This window comes from Coptis chinensis, chromosome 4 (assembly GCF_015680905.1).
Source record: "Coptis chinensis isolate HL-2020 chromosome 4, ASM1568090v1, whole genome shotgun sequence".
Classification (NCBI taxonomy): domain Eukaryota; kingdom Viridiplantae; phylum Streptophyta; class Magnoliopsida; order Ranunculales; family Ranunculaceae; genus Coptis; species Coptis chinensis.
Window position 1 is genome coordinate 46,245,122 of NC_141459.1, and position 19,088 is coordinate 46,264,209.

General features: G+C 35.4%; 1 protein-coding gene across 1 annotated transcript; it reads left to right on the forward strand.

Annotated features, from left to right (window-relative positions):
* The first annotated feature begins 830 nt into the window (after positions 1-830).
* Positions 831-12,332, forward strand: TAFII59 (TATA BOX ASSOCIATED FACTOR II 59). Its single transcript, XM_086556951.1, has 12 exons — positions 831-1,168; positions 1,231-1,317; positions 1,405-1,506; positions 1,584-1,692; positions 3,807-3,910; positions 4,005-4,142; positions 4,237-4,332; positions 4,593-4,717; positions 8,711-8,843; positions 10,616-10,741; positions 10,836-10,947; positions 11,810-12,332. The coding sequence occupies exons 1-12, from the start codon at positions 1,043-1,045 to the stop codon at positions 12,187-12,189; spliced, it is 1,638 nt and encodes a 545-aa protein (XP_086413077.1). The 5' UTR covers positions 831-1,042; the 3' UTR covers positions 12,190-12,332.
* The last annotated feature ends 6,756 nt before the right edge of the window (positions 12,333-19,088 follow it).

Here is a 19,088-nt window from a genome sequence, read left to right on the forward strand (position 1 = left end):
AATTTATTTCTAATTTTTCATAAAATGAAAATCATAGTATATCAAAATGGTGAAACTATCAATGAAATTTGGGTTATAACTTTTTTGTCATCTGGTTGTCCTTTTTTTAGTAGATTTTGTGTATCGTTACTTTTTTTATTCATTACGGTTTTTCATTTTGAAATTTGGGCTTAATTTGGGGGAATTAGGAATTTCTGTTTGCAATCTAATTGTGACATATTTCTTTTTGATATATTTGTCTAATTTTGATTTATATTTAAAGGACAAATTTGTAATATTATTAAAAATGGACTGGGTGGGCTTTTCTCTTTTTTATCGTAATTAAATTGGAACATTGAGTTTCAAGCCCAATCTCTATAATAAATTAAGCTTTTGAGAATGGGTAAATCTAGAGTGCACAGGAGAGAGAAAGTGAGGATAAATCTGGGCCACTTACACACAGAGGTGAGGGTGTATTTCAACAAAGAAGTACTGATCCAAAGGCTCTCATTCCCTGCGTACCCATACATCATGCGCACTGAAGACATGCTCTTTGAGAATAGGAAGAAACAAGTAAAATTAAATTTTTTAAGAATCTTGTGCGAAATTGGAGGTTCACTACCCTTTTTATTTAGAGTTCGTCTACCCCGAGGATATCCTCATAGGGACGCCAGCCGAAACCGTTGGATCTCGGATCCAACGGTCCGAAAATAAAAAACAAACCCATATTCTCTCTCTTCCTTTTTGTTTTTGATTTTCGCACCATCCAACGGTCTCGGAACACTCATCCCTATAGGGATATCCTCGTGGTAGCCCAGATCTTTTATTTACCTGTTTTTTTTGGAAGGAGTGATACGTGTACGGCTGATGAGCGTTTGGAGGAACCAACGCTTCCACGTATTGTTTTGGAACTTTTCCGCAACAAAATATCGCGTTAATATATTTCAAAACCTGTGCGATATTTTGAGCAACCGAAATTTAATGATTCGAAACCTAGTAGTAGAAGAGCGAGGGAGAGAAGGTGTAAGTAGTCTATAAAAGTGATTTTGGGGTGAGAAAGAAGATGAGCATTGTACCAAAGGAAACAATTGAGGTGATCGCACAAAGCATTGGAATAAATAACTTGTCTCCTGACGTGGCACTCGCTCTTGCCCCTGATGTCGAGTACCGTATGCGAGAGATTATGCAGGTACTCCCACATTATTATATTATATTATTACTTTTCGTTGCTAACGTGTGAAATTTTTGCAGGAGGCGATAAAATGCATGCGGCATTCTAAGCGAACAATATTGACAGCTGATGACGTGGACAGTGCACTCAACTTGAGAAATGTCGAGGTACGTATTTGTTATTCTTTATTTCTATTCTACTTTAATTGTCTTTACAGGATTACCATTTGCTTATGTACACTGTTGTTGCTTCAGCCAATTTATGGCTTTGCCTCTGGAGATCCTTTGCGTTTCAAAAGAGCTGTTGGGCATAAGGATTTGTTTTATATCGATGACAAGGATGTTGAATTTAAAGATGTGAGATGCTCTTATATTTTTTTAAGTCTTTCCATACCATTTTGGGTTTTATGGTGTACTTTATTTGGGGTTTTCAGGTGATCGAAGCACCTATACCAAAAGCACCACTTGATACAGCAGTTGTTGCTCACTGGTTAGCTATTGAAGGAGTACAACCTGCCATTCCAGAAAATGCTCCTGTGGAAGGTCTGTATCTTAGTTTATTGCATTTTGTTTTTCGATCAAGGACCATAGCCCCATTACACCCAAAAGCCAAAAGACAGGAAAAAAATTGAACATAAAATTACGTGGTATGGAATTGCTCGTTATCTTCTTGCAAGGAAAGTCATCAAGTAGAGAAGAAAAAATGAAATGAGGTTAGCAATAAACTAATCACTAGGCTAAGGCTTCAGAGAAAGACTTCACCGAAAGTTCTTTATCTTATACCCTACCCAAAACTTCTTGTCATATAACACTTAGTTTTATGAAGCTTTTGGGTTTTTAGTATTACACTGTAAACTGAGTTGTATGAAGCTTTTGGGTTTTTAGTATTACACTGTAAACTGAGTTATATGAAGCTTTTAGGTTTTTAGTATTACACTGTAAACTGTGTTATATGAAGCTTTTGGGTTTTAGTGTTACACTATAAACTGAGTTATCTACTTGTTCTATATGCTTCATGTAAGATAGGTGAAAAGCTCTGTCTCAGATCATTCTGTTTGTTTTGCTTAAGAACATATATGATATATATATATATATATAGCCACTCCCATTAGAGCCACTCCTAAAATGTACAAAGCCATATCTCATCCTACAAGTTGAATTAAGGGCTGATATTTTGTAGATATGATCTCCCCACCATGAATGACATGCCCACCAAATTTCGGCTCATTCAAATATGTCTAACCTAATCAAATGCTATTATAAAATCGGAAAATTTTGGACCATTAGATAAATGTTCAAAATTGAACACTAAAAAAGTCAGCCACTCACATGGATGCAGTCTTTGGAAAGGAATCATGAACCATAAAGGTATGGTGGAGAGAGAGTTAAGCTTCAAGCTTGGAAATGGAGAAAGAATTATGTTATGGGATGATAAGTGGTGCTCGCAAATGCCTCTAAAAGAACGTTTCAAAGATTTGTATGTAATTTCTAGTAACAAGTCTGGGACTGTTCAACAACATGTTATATGGGATAATGATGTACAGTCGTGGGATCTGAAATTTAGAAGGAATTTGTTCGATAGAGAGCTACTACAGATCTGTGAGTTTCTGGATTTGCTTGCTACTCAAAGGGTTAATGAAGATCATGAAAAATGGAAGTGGCTAGGGAAGGTTCAACTGTTTACTCCGAAGTCAATGTATGAGCAGATCGAGGAAAAGAGGATACAAGCTTTGCACTTGGGAGGCCTTAATTTTTCATATAGCAAAGTTTGGAATAATAGAGTTCCAATCAAAGTCTCATTCTTTGTTTGGGCTTTATGCTGGGGCAGGACCTTGACGTGTGATAATCTTCGAAAGAGAGGAAAAATCCTAGTTAACAGGTGTGTCATGTGTACTAAGGAGGAGGAAACCATTCAGCACTTGTTCATGGATTGTGAATTTACACAAATAATATGGGATTATTTCATGCATTCTCTTAAGTGTCGTGGTGACGCATCACAAGGTCTGATGGGGCAGTTCAACTGCAAGCCAAATGGTAGAATCTCCACTACCGGTCGGATATTGGCAAAGGTTATAGCTCACGCAGTTACATGGTCCATATGGTTGGAACGCAATCGTCGAACTTTTGACGATGAGTTTAGGGATGTCCAACAACTTATTGTCAAATGTAAAACACTTATGTGGGCATGTGTGTCTTTCTTACCTAGTGTTAGAGGTTTGAAATTGGAAGACCTCATTTTTAGATGGGAGTCTGTGATTGAGGGGTAGCATTTATATGTACTTCTAGTAGTTTGAATCTCTCACACTACATCTTCATTATTATTAATATAAAATATTGTTTTGTTGATAAAAAAAAAAAAAAAAAATCTATTGTAAGAAGATCATATCCACAAAAAATGGGGTCTTAATTCAATTTGTAAGTCGATAGAGTGGCTCTATCCCTCCCCTATATATATATATATTTCGCTATAACGTGTATGTGTGTATGTTCTTGATATGGCACAAGGACATTCATTCTTTTCCTTTCATCATTTTTTTTATAGATATTCCCACTTTTGGTCTGTACCAAATTTAATTTGAGGATTGGAAAATTTCTTTTTACCAGTGTATTGTATCAAAATTGAAGCTAATTGTATACCATTCATGTTCTCTTTGTAGCACTTGTTGCCCCTTCTGATAATAGGAAGTCTGAACAAAAGGAGGATGGACTTCCCGTTGAAATCAAACTGCCAATCAAACATGTATTGTCTAGGGAGCTTCAGGTATATATGTTGTTCTTGTCTGATATATGCAAGTTTTCTTTGTTAAGTTTCATAGATGGACGTAATTTGAATGTTGTCTTGATGGACTGTGCAGCTATATTTTGATAAAATCACAGATCTTACAGTCAGTAGGTCTGACTCTGTTCTGTTTAAAGAAGCATTAGCAAGTTTGGCTACAGACTCAGGACTTCATCCTCTAGTTCCATATTTCACTTACTATATTTCTGACGAGGTAAAGTTTAGCGTTTGGTTATTATTTATGGAACTGAATGGATATTTGTCTTCTTCTTCTTCTTCTTCTTTGCTAATTCTAACTTTGGTCTCAGGTTACACGGAGTTTGAATAATTTTCCTCTTCTGTTTGCTCTAATGCGCGTTGTTCGTAGCCTTCTCCAGAATCCACACATACACATAGAACCTTATGTAAGTTCTGTATATAGCTCTAAATGGTAACACTGTAACACTCATTATAATTAGTAAACTTCTAGTATCAAATTGTCGGAGTGACTCATCCATCGATGGCCACCCAGACTACCTGAGAGGAAAGCCAACCCTGTCTAAGTAGAATTTACCGTACGGTGAATCACATGGCATGTTTTCCTGTTTTAATTAATAACTAGTATTTCTCCACTTCATTCAAAGGATAGCACTTGCAAATCTAATATTGCTTGCTTTGTCTTCAGCTACACCAGCTGATGCCATCTGTGATTACCTGCCTTGTGGCCAAAAGGTTGGGAAATAGGTTTTCTGACAATCACTGGGAGCTCAGGAACTTCACTGCAAATCTAGTCACTTCGATATGCAAGAGGTGTGCTGTCTATGATGCTTTTGCTTTTGTTCCCATTTATCTTTTACTTGTTTTCATTGGAGTCCGTAAAAAGTATTGATGTGATATTCGTTTTGTTTTCCATTTTAGTATGACATGTTTAAAACACATTGGTTATCCCCGTTTTGGTACTAACAAATTTTCTAATCACTGTCTCACAAACAAATAGGGAACTTACTATAACATATAACTAATTTCAAAAGGACATGAATATTTTATGCTATTGCATCATTCTCCCCAACATGAAAGAAACTCATCCTTGAGTTCGGTAAGACTTACACCCGCCAAAACTCAGCAAAGTTCACATACATCTTCCGAAGTTGGGAAAAATTCAACCATGAAATATGCCTTATTATTGGCTCAACGAAAGAGCAATCTACCATGTCGTTGTTGAAATACTCTGTAAATTCTGCTGGTTAGACCTCAAGTCTTGAATTATCCGAATTTTCTTTACACGTCCATGGACACATTGTCGCCTCAAAAGTAGAAAGGAAAAGGATCAATAGGATATTGTTGTGTGCTTTTCACATCATAAAAACTGACTTTGCTTGACAATGATGTAGTGTGACACTCATGTTGGAGCTCTCTCTATATGACATCCCGATAACAATGATGCCAACTTATCAAGTTAGTCTAGAATGTGTTTTGGAGATGCAAACTGTTAGGAGTTTCACAGGACACATCAACAACCATCTCATTAGTTTCTATGAGCACTATGGAGTACGGTCTATGTTTTCTTACATTATACTTGGGCCTTCTGTTGGGAGCTATAAGTAAGTTCGAGGCTATTTGGACTAAGGTGATTGATAGGGTTGAAAGTAAATTGGTGGAATGGAAAATGAAGTGTCTTTCTATTGGGGGAAGGTGTCCCTTGGTGAATTTTACTTAATCTACTATTCTAAATTACCATCTTTTGTTGTTCCCAGTTCCAAAATGCGTCGCTAAGCACTTGGTAAAGCTATCTAGAAGAATCATATGTAGAGGGGAGGAAGGGAAGGGAAGACTAAAACGCACATGGCTAAATGGGATAGTCTTTGGCTACCAAGGGAAGAAGGATGTTTGGGTTGCAAAGACATCTTGCTCATGAACAAAGCTTTTCTAGAAAAATGGATTTGGAGATACGGTGAGGAGAATGAACATGACGGAGCGTAGTGGTGGAAAAGTATGGAGATGGGGAGAACAAGTGGTCGTTGAAGGAATAGAGTAATCCCTTAGGTTTGGGAAGCTAAAGTGTCAGAATTTGGGTTGTGGGTTTGAGAAGGAACCTTAATGATTGGGAACTAGAAATCTTTGCCGAGTTGTTAGCGGTCATCTCTCAAGAAGGAGAGGAGTTTGGGGAGGTGGATGGGAGAAATTGGAAGTGGGATAAGAGTAAAGTGTTCTCGGTGAAATTGCTTTATGGTGTGCTTGCTAAGAAAAATGCACAAGAGGAGCTAGAGGAGAGTGAAATCATTGCCAACTTTCTGCATAAGAAGATACGAGTGAATTTCCCATTTTGAGTGGCCTTTTTTACTTGAATGACATATCTTAGGCGCATTCAAATCATTGACAAATTAAATAAAAGAGGTATGGGTATTGAAAATATATGCTCTCTTTGAAGGGGGTTGAAGAGGATGTGCACCACTTATTTAATCTTTGTTTGGCGGCTAAGCAACTTTGGAAATTCTTCTTCTTTTCGTTTAATAAACCATGGAGGTGTCCGGGTGATATTAGAGAGGCTCTTGAAGGGGACATATTCGCGGTTGATCTTTCTTTGAGAGCCAAGTGGCTAGCAGAACATATTCCCAAGGCAATAGTGTGGGGGATTTCGTTGGAACGCAATAGGAGAGTATTTGAGAACAAGGAAAATGACATGCACAAGATTTTGGTAGATATTAAGGAGCTATTGTATAATTGGTCAAGGAATGTGCCCATCTTTAGGGAGTTGAGATTTCTTGATTTTATTTGTAATTGGGATACACTAGTGTTGTAATTTTGTTTTTGGGAGTCTTGTGGGGATGTAGTTAGTTACGCTTAAGTTCTCGCTAAGGGCTAGCTATCTTGTTTGTAACACTTATTAATACTGGTAATGAAATTTAACTTTTACAGATAAAAAAAAAAAGTAAATGAGTAATTCCTTTGGGAGGAGTATTGCAAGTGGGTAGGAGAAGTTTAAAAAAGACACGACTTTTCTACTCAGAACCGGTTAGACTATTTCATTTTTGGAGGATGTTTGGGTGGGGAAAACCTCACTTAGGGGTTGGTGTTGAACGTCTCACTTAGAGGAGGCCTTAACAATTAGGAGATGGAGAACTTTGAGATCTTCTTAGAGTCTATTTACGATGTGGGGAATAGATTTTGAGAAGTGGATTTGAAAAGAGAAAGTTGGGTTTATCGTGAATTCCTTTTACTTGGTCTTGGCCAACTACCTTGCAACATCTTTGACGGAGAGGCTCTTTAGTTCCCATATAAAAGGATTTGGAAGAAGCCTATCCCGTTTAAAGTGGCCTTTTGTTTTGTTAGCTTGCTTACATAGGAATGGTTAAAATAATTGATAATCTTAATTCATGGGATACGAATCTTCCAAACCTTTGTTCGTTTTGCAAAGAGTTGGAAGAAAGTATTAATCATCTTCTTGTCAATTGTCCATTGGCGAGAGATGTTAGTTACGATTTATTATTTTCATTTTATAAACCTTGGGATCCACCATTAAATGTTAGAGAAACCTTAATGAAGGAATCGATCACGAGTCTTTTGTCTGGCAATCCAAGTGGCTTGTGGATCATCTTCCAAGTGCTATTATGTATTATGTGGACTATATGGAAAGAGAGAAATTTGAGGATCTTTCAGCACATGTAGAAAAAAAATACACAAGATAGTGGAATAAGTCAAAGAAGTGTTGTTCGAGTGGGCTAGTGTGTCCAAGCTTCCGGAGATTGGGTTAATATAGATTTTATACGTATCTAAGATACTCTTGTAACTTAAGGGTATGGGTGGGTATGACCAAGTAGCTACTTGCTACCCAAGATCCATATGCAGTATGTAATTTGGAAGCTATATCTTTTAATATGAGACCGTTGGGATCAAGACAAACAACTCAAACGGCTAAGTGAAAGTGAGATGTCTGACTAACTGTTGGGGGTAAATACAAAGTGAAAATGATTTGGGGGATAAAGTCGAAATGCGTTGGGATAGTTGGTTGTGGGTTTCAACAATGTGACTTTCGCAACCAATACAGGGAACATACGTTTTAGACCAACATGCGCTCCTCGTTTGCCTTACATATAAAAGAAACTAAATGAAGTGAAGTAGTATATTTGATGACAACTGATTAGGTTTATTCTCCAATAAGAGTTTTCTTGGATAGAAATTCCTTATTTTTATTTTATTGATTGATAAATGTATGAAGTTTTGCATTAACAAGTTTCAGTGTTATTAATAACTGTGTATGAGCCATTAAGCTTATGATTTGAGATGATTCAATATATTGGATATTTCGATAAAAACATTCTAAGAACTCAACAAGCTTTCCAGTGGTATCATATATTGCAGCTTGCCTCCTGAGAAAAAAGAAAGTTAAACTTTTGATTGAAGAAAGGTTTATTTACATGACAGTTCTGTGAATCTTTGCGCTTGTCTCAAGTTGCTTTGCGAGAATAGCTTAAAGGGACTTCAAATACACCTCTAAGAGGCTAACCATTTTTTTCCCTCAAGTCTTGGTTCTTGCCATCAGAAATAAGGGAGATGATGGGGGAAGAACAGTTATGTTAATTTATTATAGATCAGAATTAAAAGGTTATCATGATTGTTATGTATTGAGTATTTGAGTCTGTACATGTGAATCTTTGGTCAGTTAACTCCATCTTTCGTTGGACTTGAACCTAAATTTTGTCTCTGCATTCCATTTCTTGATCTCATCAATTACTGTGCAACTGTTCGATTTCTTGTATATTGCTTGTTGTACTTGATATTGAAATATATTGAAACATATTGCAGGTTTGGGCATGTTTACCACAATCTACAGCCACGTGTGACAAGGACTCTGCTTCATGCCTTTCTGGACCCTACAAAGTCATTGACTCAGCATTATGGTGCTATTCAAGGGCTTTCCGCACTTGGACCCAGTGTGGTATCTTCTTTTCTCTTGTCACTTTGTGGTTATCCTCATCATTCTGCTCATCAGTAATAATTAGTACTAACTTTTATAGTGATCTGGTGATTGCATGTTGTTATCATTATCCTGTTCAACATGAATATTCTGTCTCAGTTCAACTCCATACAACGCCCTCCTCCAATGAGAATGCAACCCCCAATGAAAACCTTCTTTTGGAGAAAATAAAGCTATTAAATCGCTAGTGAATTAGAATACTGTATCAGGTCATGATAATTGTGGGGAAAACATACATTCTAAAGATTTACCATCTTTTTCTGAAGCAGACCCTAGCTTTCTCTCTTTACCTCTTTTCACTGGATTTCTGTTTTTTTCAATCATTTTGAATTGTTTTATCTTAACCGAGAAAGCATATGGACCTATCGTGTCAGACACTTTGAAGTTCGAACCTATGAAGCACAGACGCAGCTGTTAGTGGGATGTGTCCGTGTCGGACACAGTCAACATGGTGAAGAATTCAGGATGCATATGTTTGAATTGAGAAGGAAAAAAGGGAAAGAAAAGAAATATAAAAAACCCGATCAAACCCTACATTTTTCTTCCCCCTCTCATGTTTTCTCTCTTCCCTGTTTTCTCACTCACTCCTTCACCACCAGTAACTTGTTAAGGACTGTATCTGGTAAGACAAAAGTCTTTACATGGAAGGTAGGAGATGGGATCATGATTTGTACATCTCATCTGTGATGGGGTCTCGGTTACAACTCTCATTGACTGTGATGGTTAGGGATTTTAATTGTATATATAGACACAATAACTCCTGAAATTTATATGCAGTGGGATTCAGATCCATGTTTGTCTATTAGTTGGATTATTAGCATCTAGGGGAGGTGGACTCGTGATATGCATCTTATTTGTGGTTGAGGAGATGATTTAGACTCTCATTGACTGTGATGGTTAGGCATTGTACTTGTATTCGTAAACAAAATTTTGGAATTCCTGAGTTTTCAGAGAACGAAATTTTGGTTGCAAGTTCATTGTCAATCATGAAATTCAAGTTTTTAGATTCAGTTTAAGCAAGTTTTAAGACTGTCTTGCTCCTTTAACGTCCATTTGAAGTTGTTTCTCACCTTCGTATGTTTTCCACTTATCCCTTTGTATCACCAAACATGGACGAACAGCATCATATGTTCAGTACTTCAGTACACATGCTGAGCAGCAGCAGCAGCATCAAAGTGTAACAACTCTTCTTTCATCCCGTCATTCATCCCCATAATTAGCTCTTCACTTCTGTTGAGATGTTTTAGTCCCACATGGGATATGTTAAGCCACACATAGAAATATATAAGTATTGGGACCTCTCTACTTATCGCCAATTGGTTTTAAGTTGGATGCCCAAATTCAATAACTTACAACACTCAATTTCTAGATCAGAGACAGGAGATGATGAAGATGATGATGACCATGTTGAAAATTAATAGATCTAGATCTATAGGTGTCAACATAGATTATGTGGATAACTCACTTTTATTTTCTTAATATAATAATTTAGTGGTTTTAATTATTGTTAATTTGTTTTTCTTTTTGGTTCTGAATTCCTTGGTAGTACCGTTTCACCCACTGGATTTTCCAGAATTCTGAACTTTCCGGCAGATGTTTTGTCTAAACTTGTAACAACCATTATATGAGATGAAAATTCTGGTATATATGTTATCATTTCAGAGTAACTGTTCTGAAATGTCTGCCCTTTATGTATTTGCAAAAGAAACTGACATTGAAACTCCATCTGCTAGATACGTCTTCTTATACTGCCAAATCTTGAGCTTTACTTACAACTTCTGGAACCAGAGATACTTCTTGAGAAGCAAAAGAATGAGATGAAGAGGCATGAAGCATGGCGTGTTTATGGTTCTCTTCTGGTCAGCTTCTTTTATAAAGTTTTGTCAAATTTTATAATGGTCCAAAGTCTCATAAAGGGTATCAATGGCTACTGATGTGAAATTCCTTTTCCAGTGTGCTTCTGGTCAGTGCATGTATGATCGACTCAAATTGTTCCCTAGTTTGCTATCCCCACCGACACGCACAGTCTGGAGGACCACTCAAAGAGTTGCAACTACAATGCCAAGTAGTATCCCAAACTTCTCTTTTCAATTGGTACTATTCATGGGAAGATGGTTTTAGGCTTTTAGCAGAGTCACATATGTTACATGGCTTATATGTAGGCCTAGAATAGGTGACCGTGTGGGTCTCCGCAGGTAGTCTGCGTGATAATAGGAAAATGCCTTAAAAATGAATGGATTGGGTACATTTACCATTATCTGTTTATTTTGGGTGCTATCTTTTCCTTTGTTTTCCTCCCTCTTTTAAGCACAACAGGGATCAACAATAGATTTAGTGTGTTTTTGTTTGCACAAAGGAACTTTCCCCATGTTGAGGTTTATAATCCAATATCGGGTGTCTAAAGCTTTGCGTTCAAATATATAAATTATGGGGCCTCTCCACTTGCCACCAATTGGTTTAAGTTGGATGGCCATATTCAGTACCCCACTCTCGAGAAATTTTTTAAAGAGGAAAGTTACATATGGGGCCTTGAGGAAATTATTAGGGGAGAGTTTCTCTTGAAAGCTCTTGTAGTTGATCAAAAGTTTATTTGTATGCTTCTGTCGTGAACGTTCTCAGCTAGCAATCACACACACCGTTAGCGGTGATTTAGTCCTTTCTTGCTTTTATTATCATGTGTTGTTCCATTGACCTGTTATGCATGCCCTCGGTAATATTAAATGCCAAATTACACTTGTTTGGAAGATGAGTCGTTCAATCATTCACTCATTGTATTTTGAGGATCGCTGGGATAATGTGACACTCCCGGTTTTTGTAATGCTAGCACCTAGATTTGCATGCATCACATGGACACACACACACACTTGTATCTCAGACAAGTCTACTCCCTGTCATGATAATAAGCTGTCTTTGTTTCAATGAATCAGATAAACGCAAAATGAGTCAAGAGCACTTGGGGCAACAGCCATCGCTCAAGAGAGTTGCTACAGAAGGCTCCACTGGTGCTTTACCAGCCACCAGCATGCAGACGGACATGCAATTAGCTGCTGATGGATTTCCTGCAACCTCAGTGGATTCCAGCATGGCTCCATCGTCGTCGCTCAGACAGGTTACAAATGACAAGAATTCTGGAGGCAGCAGCAGAAGAGAGAAAAGTGAAGCTCGGCCACCAAAAATGTCGATCGCTCTCGCTCAAGCCTGGAAAGAGGACATGGATGCTGGCCATCTGCTGGCATCACTATTCGAATTCTTTGGAGAAAGCATATTGCCATTCACTCCCGCAGCTGAGCTGTCTTTCTTCTTGTAATTGTATTAAAGTTGGAAAGAACGTTATTGTATATTATGAGATGGATAACTATATCAAGACTGCAGTCAAATCTGTTAGATTGACTCTTGTAACTTCTTAAACAGGTCTCCAATTCAAGAAAGATCCTAGAATCGTTTGAAGCATGAATTGGACTGAAATGTTTACCACTATTAACCAGTACTATATGAGACTACCTTATACTGATTATCTTGGTGCGCGTCTTGCTTGAGAATATTAAATGGATTCTTGAATAGAATCCAAGTCGTTCCCTGTACCGACTTTCCACAAGGTCTTTGGGGTTGCTACATAAGACTTGTATAGCTTCCGAACCCGTCCTACGAACGGGTGCTATTATTTTAAATTATTCTAGAAAATATTAATAACTATGCATAGTTATTTTTATTGCAAAGTTATGAAAATTATGTTAATAATTTATTTAAATTTCTTGTACCACTTTTTTTACCACTCTTTATAAAAAGTAAGTACCAAATCTTGATAAAATCTATCGATTTTGTTTTGTTGTTAGGTTTAATAATAGAAGTTCAATTGAAGTTTTGTGAGAATGTGGCGAAGATAATATTGAAGCTACTTAAATAGTAAGACATTTCCAATCATAATAAAATAATTATGATAAACACTACTTAAAATGCAAAATTATATTTGTGGAGACATTCTATTCTCCATACATATAATACATATATGTTTAAGGGTTAGTTCAATGTATTTGCATCAAGTTTCTGATTTTTCATTAATTATTCTTTGAGGTTAGTTCAATGTAGTTGCATCCAGTTTCCAATTTCTCATTAATTATTCTATGAGGTTAGTTCAATGCAGTTGCATTAAGTTTCCGATTTCCCATTAATTATTTTTTGAAGTTAGTTCAATGCAGTTGCATAAAGTTTTCGATTTCCTGTTAATTATTATTTGAGGTTAATTCACTGCAATTACATCAACTTTATAATTTCCCGTTAGTTATTTATTAAGGTTAATTCAATACAGTTGCATATAGTTTTCGATGTTTCGTTAATTAGTCTTTGAGATAAGTTCATTGCATTTGTATCTAGGTTCCAATCTCCCGTTAATTACTCTTTGAGGTTAGTTCAATACATATGCATCTAGTTTATGATTTTCCGTTAATTATTTTTCGAGGTTAGTTCGATGGATTTGCATCTAGTTTACAATTCCTAGTTATTTATGCTTTGAGGTTATTTCGATGTTACATCCAACTTTCAATTTCCAGTTAACTATTTTTTGAGGTTATTTCAACGCATTTGCATCCAATTTTGGATTTCCCGTTAGTTAATATATGATTTTAGTTTAATGCAGTTGCATCTAGTTTTTGATTTTCCATTAATTATTCTTTGAGGTTAGTTCAATACAGTTGCTTTCAATTTCCGATTTTCTGTTAATAGTTCTTTGAGGTTAGTTCAATGTATTTGCATCAAGTTTCCGATTTCCCGATAATTATTTTTTGAGGTTAGTTCAATGTAGTTATATCAAATTTATAATTTCCCGTTAATTATTCATTTAGGTTAGTTCAATGCAGTTTTATCCATTTTTCGATGTTTCGTTAATTAGTTTTTGAGATTAGTTCATTGTATTTGCATCAAGTTTCTAATTTCCCGTTAATAACTCTTTAAGGTTATTTAGTTCAATATATACATCCGCATCTAGTTTATTATTATTTATGCTTTGAGCTGAGTTTAGTTCGATGCAATTACATCCGGTTTCTGATTTCCCGTTAACTATTCTTTGAGGTTATTTCAATGCATTTGCATTTAGTTTCCGATTTCCTACCAATTATTTTATGAGGTTAGTTCAATACGGTTGCATTCAGTTTTTTATTTTCTGTTAATTATTTTTTTTTAGGTTAGTTCAATGCATTTGCATCCAGTTTCTGATTTCCCGTTAATTATTATTTGAGGTTTGTTTGATGCATTTGCATACCGTTTCCGATTTTCCGTTAAATATTTTTCAAAGATTTGCATACAATTTCTAATTTCCTATTAGTTATTCTCTGATGTTAGTTTAATGCAATTGTATCAAGTTTTCGATTTCTAGTTAATTACTTTTTGAGTTTAGTTTATTGCATTTGTATAAAGTTCCCGATTTCCCGTTAATTACTCTTTGAGCTCAGTTATGTATTTGAATCCAGTTTCCGATTTCCTTTTAATTATCCAATGTGGTGTGTAATACCAACTTCTATTAATCCATCTGTAGTGTCCTTGTAAACATGACATAAAAAAAAATTATGTTTGATTTACTATGTGGGATTATCGAAGATTATCCAGTTCTCAATTTCCCGTTAATTATTCTTTAAATTATGCATGACTCACTATGTGGAATCTTCAAAGATTATCTAAAAATGGGTGTTGTTATATTAATTATTCTTAAAAATATTTGCAACTATGCAGAACTATTATGTATTAATATTATATTGATTGATCACTCATCCAAATTTCTTATAACGTGAAAACCTCATTCTCCATTAAAAAAAAAGAACTCACCTTTGATAAAACCCTTCAACTTCATTTTGTTGTTTAATAATAAAAGTTTGATTGAAGTTTTGTGAGATTGCCTAATAAGCTGAAGTTCATATTGAAGCTACTTGAATAGCAAGGAGTTCCCAATCATACGAAAAGAGAAAAGATAAACACTATTTTAAATGCAAAACAATACTTATCGAGACATTCCCACAACATATAACCCAACTATGTTTTGAGGTTAGTTCAATGCATTTACATCCAGTTTCTGATTTTCCGTTATTTATATTTTGAGGTTAGTTCAATGAAATTGCATCCAATTTCCGATTCTCGTTATTTATTTTTTGAGATTAGTTCAATGCATTTGCATCTAGTTTTCGATTTCTTATTAATTATTCTTTGTGGTTAGTTCAATGCATTTGCATCCAATTTCTAATTTCCTTTGAAGTCAGTTCAATGCATTTGCATCCAGTTTCCGATTTCCCGTTAATTATTCTTTGAGATTAGTTTAATGCATTTGCATCTTGTTTTCGATTTCTCGTTTATTATTTGATAAGGTTGCATTTGCATTTAGTTTCTGATTTTTCGTTAATTATTGTTTTAGGTTAGTTCAATGAATTTGTATCCAGTTTCCGATTTCCCGTTAATTATTTCTTGAGGTTAGTTCAATGCATTTTCATCCATTTTTTTTTGGAGATTAGTTCAACCCGGTTTCCAATTTTCTGTTAATTATTCTTTAAGATTAGTTATACGCATTTGCATCATGTTTCCAATTTATAATTAATTTTTCTTTGAGGTTAGTTCAATGCAGTTGCATTCAGTTTCCAATTTCATGTTAATTTAATCTTTGAAGGTTAGTTCAATGCATTTGCATCCAGTTTCCGATTTCCCGACAATTATTTTTTGATGTTAGTTTGATGTATTTGCATTCAAGTTTTTTTGATTTTCCGTTAATTATTCTTTGAGGTTAGTTTAATGTAGTTGCATCCATATTCTGATTTTCTATTAGTTACTTTTTAAGATTAGTTTAATGCTTCCATTTGCATCCAGTTTCCGATTTCCCGTTAAATATTATTTGAAGTTAGTTCGATGCATTTGCATCAAGTTTTCGGTTCCTCGTTAATTATTCTTTGACGTTAGTTTCATGCAGTATTATATATTTTTTAAAATATTTTTCATTATTGGTTTGCCGTTATTTTATTTTATTTTCATTGTCTATTATATATTTTGTGATGTTATTTTTTGTATAATTTAATTTTCCACATATAATTTGTTTTGGTTTGGTTTATAATTTATTTAAGCCCAACGTCCACTTTAATTGAATCTCGTTATTCAGCCGAATATATATATAGGAAATTATATTATAGTCTTGAAAAATTATAAAATTATAAATTTAATTGGAATATGTTGTAATTATTGTGGTTGGAATTGTGGTTTTTGGAATCCTTAACTATGAATAAATGTTTAAATCCTACAGAGGATGGCGCATCAAATCGAAAGGGTTTTAGGAAAATCATTTTCGGTGGAAACTATTGTTTTTAGCAATTTAGTTTTTTGTGTCCTAGTTTTTCGTAATTAGCTATATTGTTTAGGAAAAGTTGGAGACTCTGTGAAACTCTAGATGACATTGTTTTTTTGTAATTAGCTATAGTGATTAGGAAAAGTTAGAGACTCTGTGAAACTCTAGATGGGATTGTTCCCTTATTTATATCATACTTTTTCGTAATTAGTAATAGAGTTTAGAAAAAACTGGAGTCTCTGCGAGTGCTCCAAAAAATAGATTGGTGAGGGTATAGTTATAATATATATCTAAAGATACTACGCAATTATCAGCGATTTCAAAATAGAACATCTTGTGCTACCAATGTACCAAAGATTGCTAGTCACTTGTATGTGGTTCATTTGGTTATCAGCGATTTCAAAACCTAACATATTGTGGTAGCACAGCATATCGCCGTTCGCTGAGGATAGAAAGCCATTTTGTTTATACCAAAAAAGTCAACTAAGCTGCTCTTGGGCAGGTTGCTCCATGTAAATGTCTAAATTTACATAAAGGATTAAGGCTTAGTTCTTAGCTCTTAAGTTGAGATAATAAAGAAGGGATGGTTTTGCTAAGTGTTAATGACTACTCTTCATGAGTGAGAAGATGCCTACGTATCCAGCATTGTGTTAGTGAGACTGAATCAAGCCACACGTAGCTCTGAAGGCTGGCTTTTATAGTCATTAAGAGTGAGCATTGATCAGCTCTCAAATGTGCATTTTATTACCCTTATATTCTTGCATTACAGCCCTTCTGACGACGAATGAAAAGACAACTCGTAACTTTTATTGCCTTTTTCAGGTTACAGAGAATTTCAGACCACTTATCATAAAAACTGCGTCTTAGCACCTAAAGGAGCAGTAATCATGCTTATTATGAAGACCAGAATCTGTTATGAAAAAGTGCTGAAAAAGTCAAAGTCAACGGTCAAAGTCAAAGGTCAAAGCCCTCAACTCAGAAGACCAAAGATGGAGGCCCTTCTCTCAAAATATGGCATTCTCAAAAACCTACCTTGGTCAAGAAGAAAGCATAAAACAAAAGCAAAAGTGAAGTGTGAAATGTCTCAAAAGTAATGGAGGAGGGCAAATCAGTAAAAGGCAAAAGTAGGGGTATATAAACTAAAAGTGAAGGAGAGAGAAGACATCCATTACATTTAGGGTCCAAACCAATTGGTTTGAAGGAGTAGAGAATAAACCTAGACTTAATCTAGTGTCATTAGGATTTAGTTTTTTTGTTTTTCAATTCAAGTCTTTTACTTTATTGTTCTTCATTTCTTTCATTTCAATCTTGTTCTTGTTTTTGCATTTTCAATTAATCAATCAATCTTATTTATTTGTGTTAGTTCTTCAATCAATTAATCTCTTTATATGTTTCCAAGTTATGTTTCTTTCAATCATTCAAGCACTTTAACTTTGCTTTTAATGTTCTTCATAACTTAAATAAAAACACAAGTCCTAAAGATAATAAGAACTCTACCTTCCTTTCTTCAAACTCCCATCATTCAAGCCCAAACAATCTAGGATGAACCTCACTTCTTACACTCTTTTGAAGACTCATCAATATACACAAACTTCAAATGGCGCCGCCGTCATGGATTGAAGGAGCAAGAATGCTTAGTTGAGCATCTAAGAAGGGAAGCATCCTTCTAATCCTTTTCACATCTTGTTTTTTTTTTTTTGATTTATTTTCGTTATTTTTCTCTACTGACTTACTTTTTGCAAATAACATGTTTAGAAATCAAAATATGGAGAGGAGCTGAAGTTGCTGCCATGAGACGACACAACTTGGCTGTGGCTAGCGGGTGACCGCAAGCGCAGCCGTTGATAAACACCCAAAATTGTAATATTAAACCCCGAGAGACATAACATTTTGATCAATTATGTGTTTAATAATTATGTAATAATTATAATTTCATACTTTTCCAGGTTTCCGCAGTTAACATGAATATAATGATAAAACATGCATCGAAGTACGGGAATACTGGAATATTTGAAGTTTCCCACTCAACCCCAGTGAAGCCCAACAAAGCCTGACTAGAGCCGAAATTTCCAAAAGAACAAAACCAGTGCAGAACTGGTCCACATATAAAGAAGCAGCAAACTTCCGAAGCTCACATTTGATAAATCTAGATGCCGACGTTGGCTAGTGATACCAGAGCGACCAGGGCGACGAACCCTACGCAAAGACAGAAAATTGTAAAAATGCCAAAATCAGCGCCGCCACTGGACACACTAAGTGGACCCACTCGGTAGGCCCAAAAGGCATGACGAGTCAGCATAGGCAGGTGGCAAGAGATGGTCACAATTTTGTGCCACCTTGCAATGTGAGAAGACACGTACCTGTTCAAAGATTGAAATGGAATTGAGCAAAGGGACAAAAGCAAAACATAAAAGGACGAAACATTAAATGAAGTTTCGTTTCGTAAACAAAACTTTGGATAAAAGGAATTCACATGCAGACAAAACTTTGAATATCAAAGTTTTGAACGTCTCAATTTGAGAAACGGCCAAAACTTAATTAAATCCTTCTCCAGCCATCCAACCTATATATATGAGGGGTGTCTTCAGATATTCTCCTTCAGCAATTATGCTTTAGCTTATGCCATAGTTAGTTTTCATTCCAGCATTTACATTCCGTCCTTTTTATTTCAGCATCTTAAATACTGTAAGTCATTTTCTTCTAAATGAAAGTCATTTCTTTTCAAGTTTAATTTCTGTCCTGCATTTATTTATGTAATGTATACAGCAAGTTTAATTATTCTTCCAATGACCATGAGCTAATCCCCACGGGGGAGGGTTATCTTTACTTCGTGTGAAAATCCGGATTGACTCTTTAATATTCTAGAATCACTACTTAGAAATTAGGTGTAGATTAGA

Excerpts from the sequence above, each read along its gene's own strand:
- TAFII59 (XM_086556951.1), top strand. The coding sequence starts at position 1,043 with ATGAGCATTGTACCAAAGGAAACAATTGAGGTGATCGCACAAAGCATT. Across the intron at positions 1,693-3,806 it reads AGAAAATGCTCCTGTGGAAG|CACTTGTTGCCCCTTCTGAT; the intron begins GTCTGTATCTTA and ends TTCTCTTTGTAG. Across the intron at positions 4,143-4,236 it reads CTTACTATATTTCTGACGAG|GTTACACGGAGTTTGAATAA; the intron begins GTAAAGTTTAGC and ends CTTTGGTCTCAG.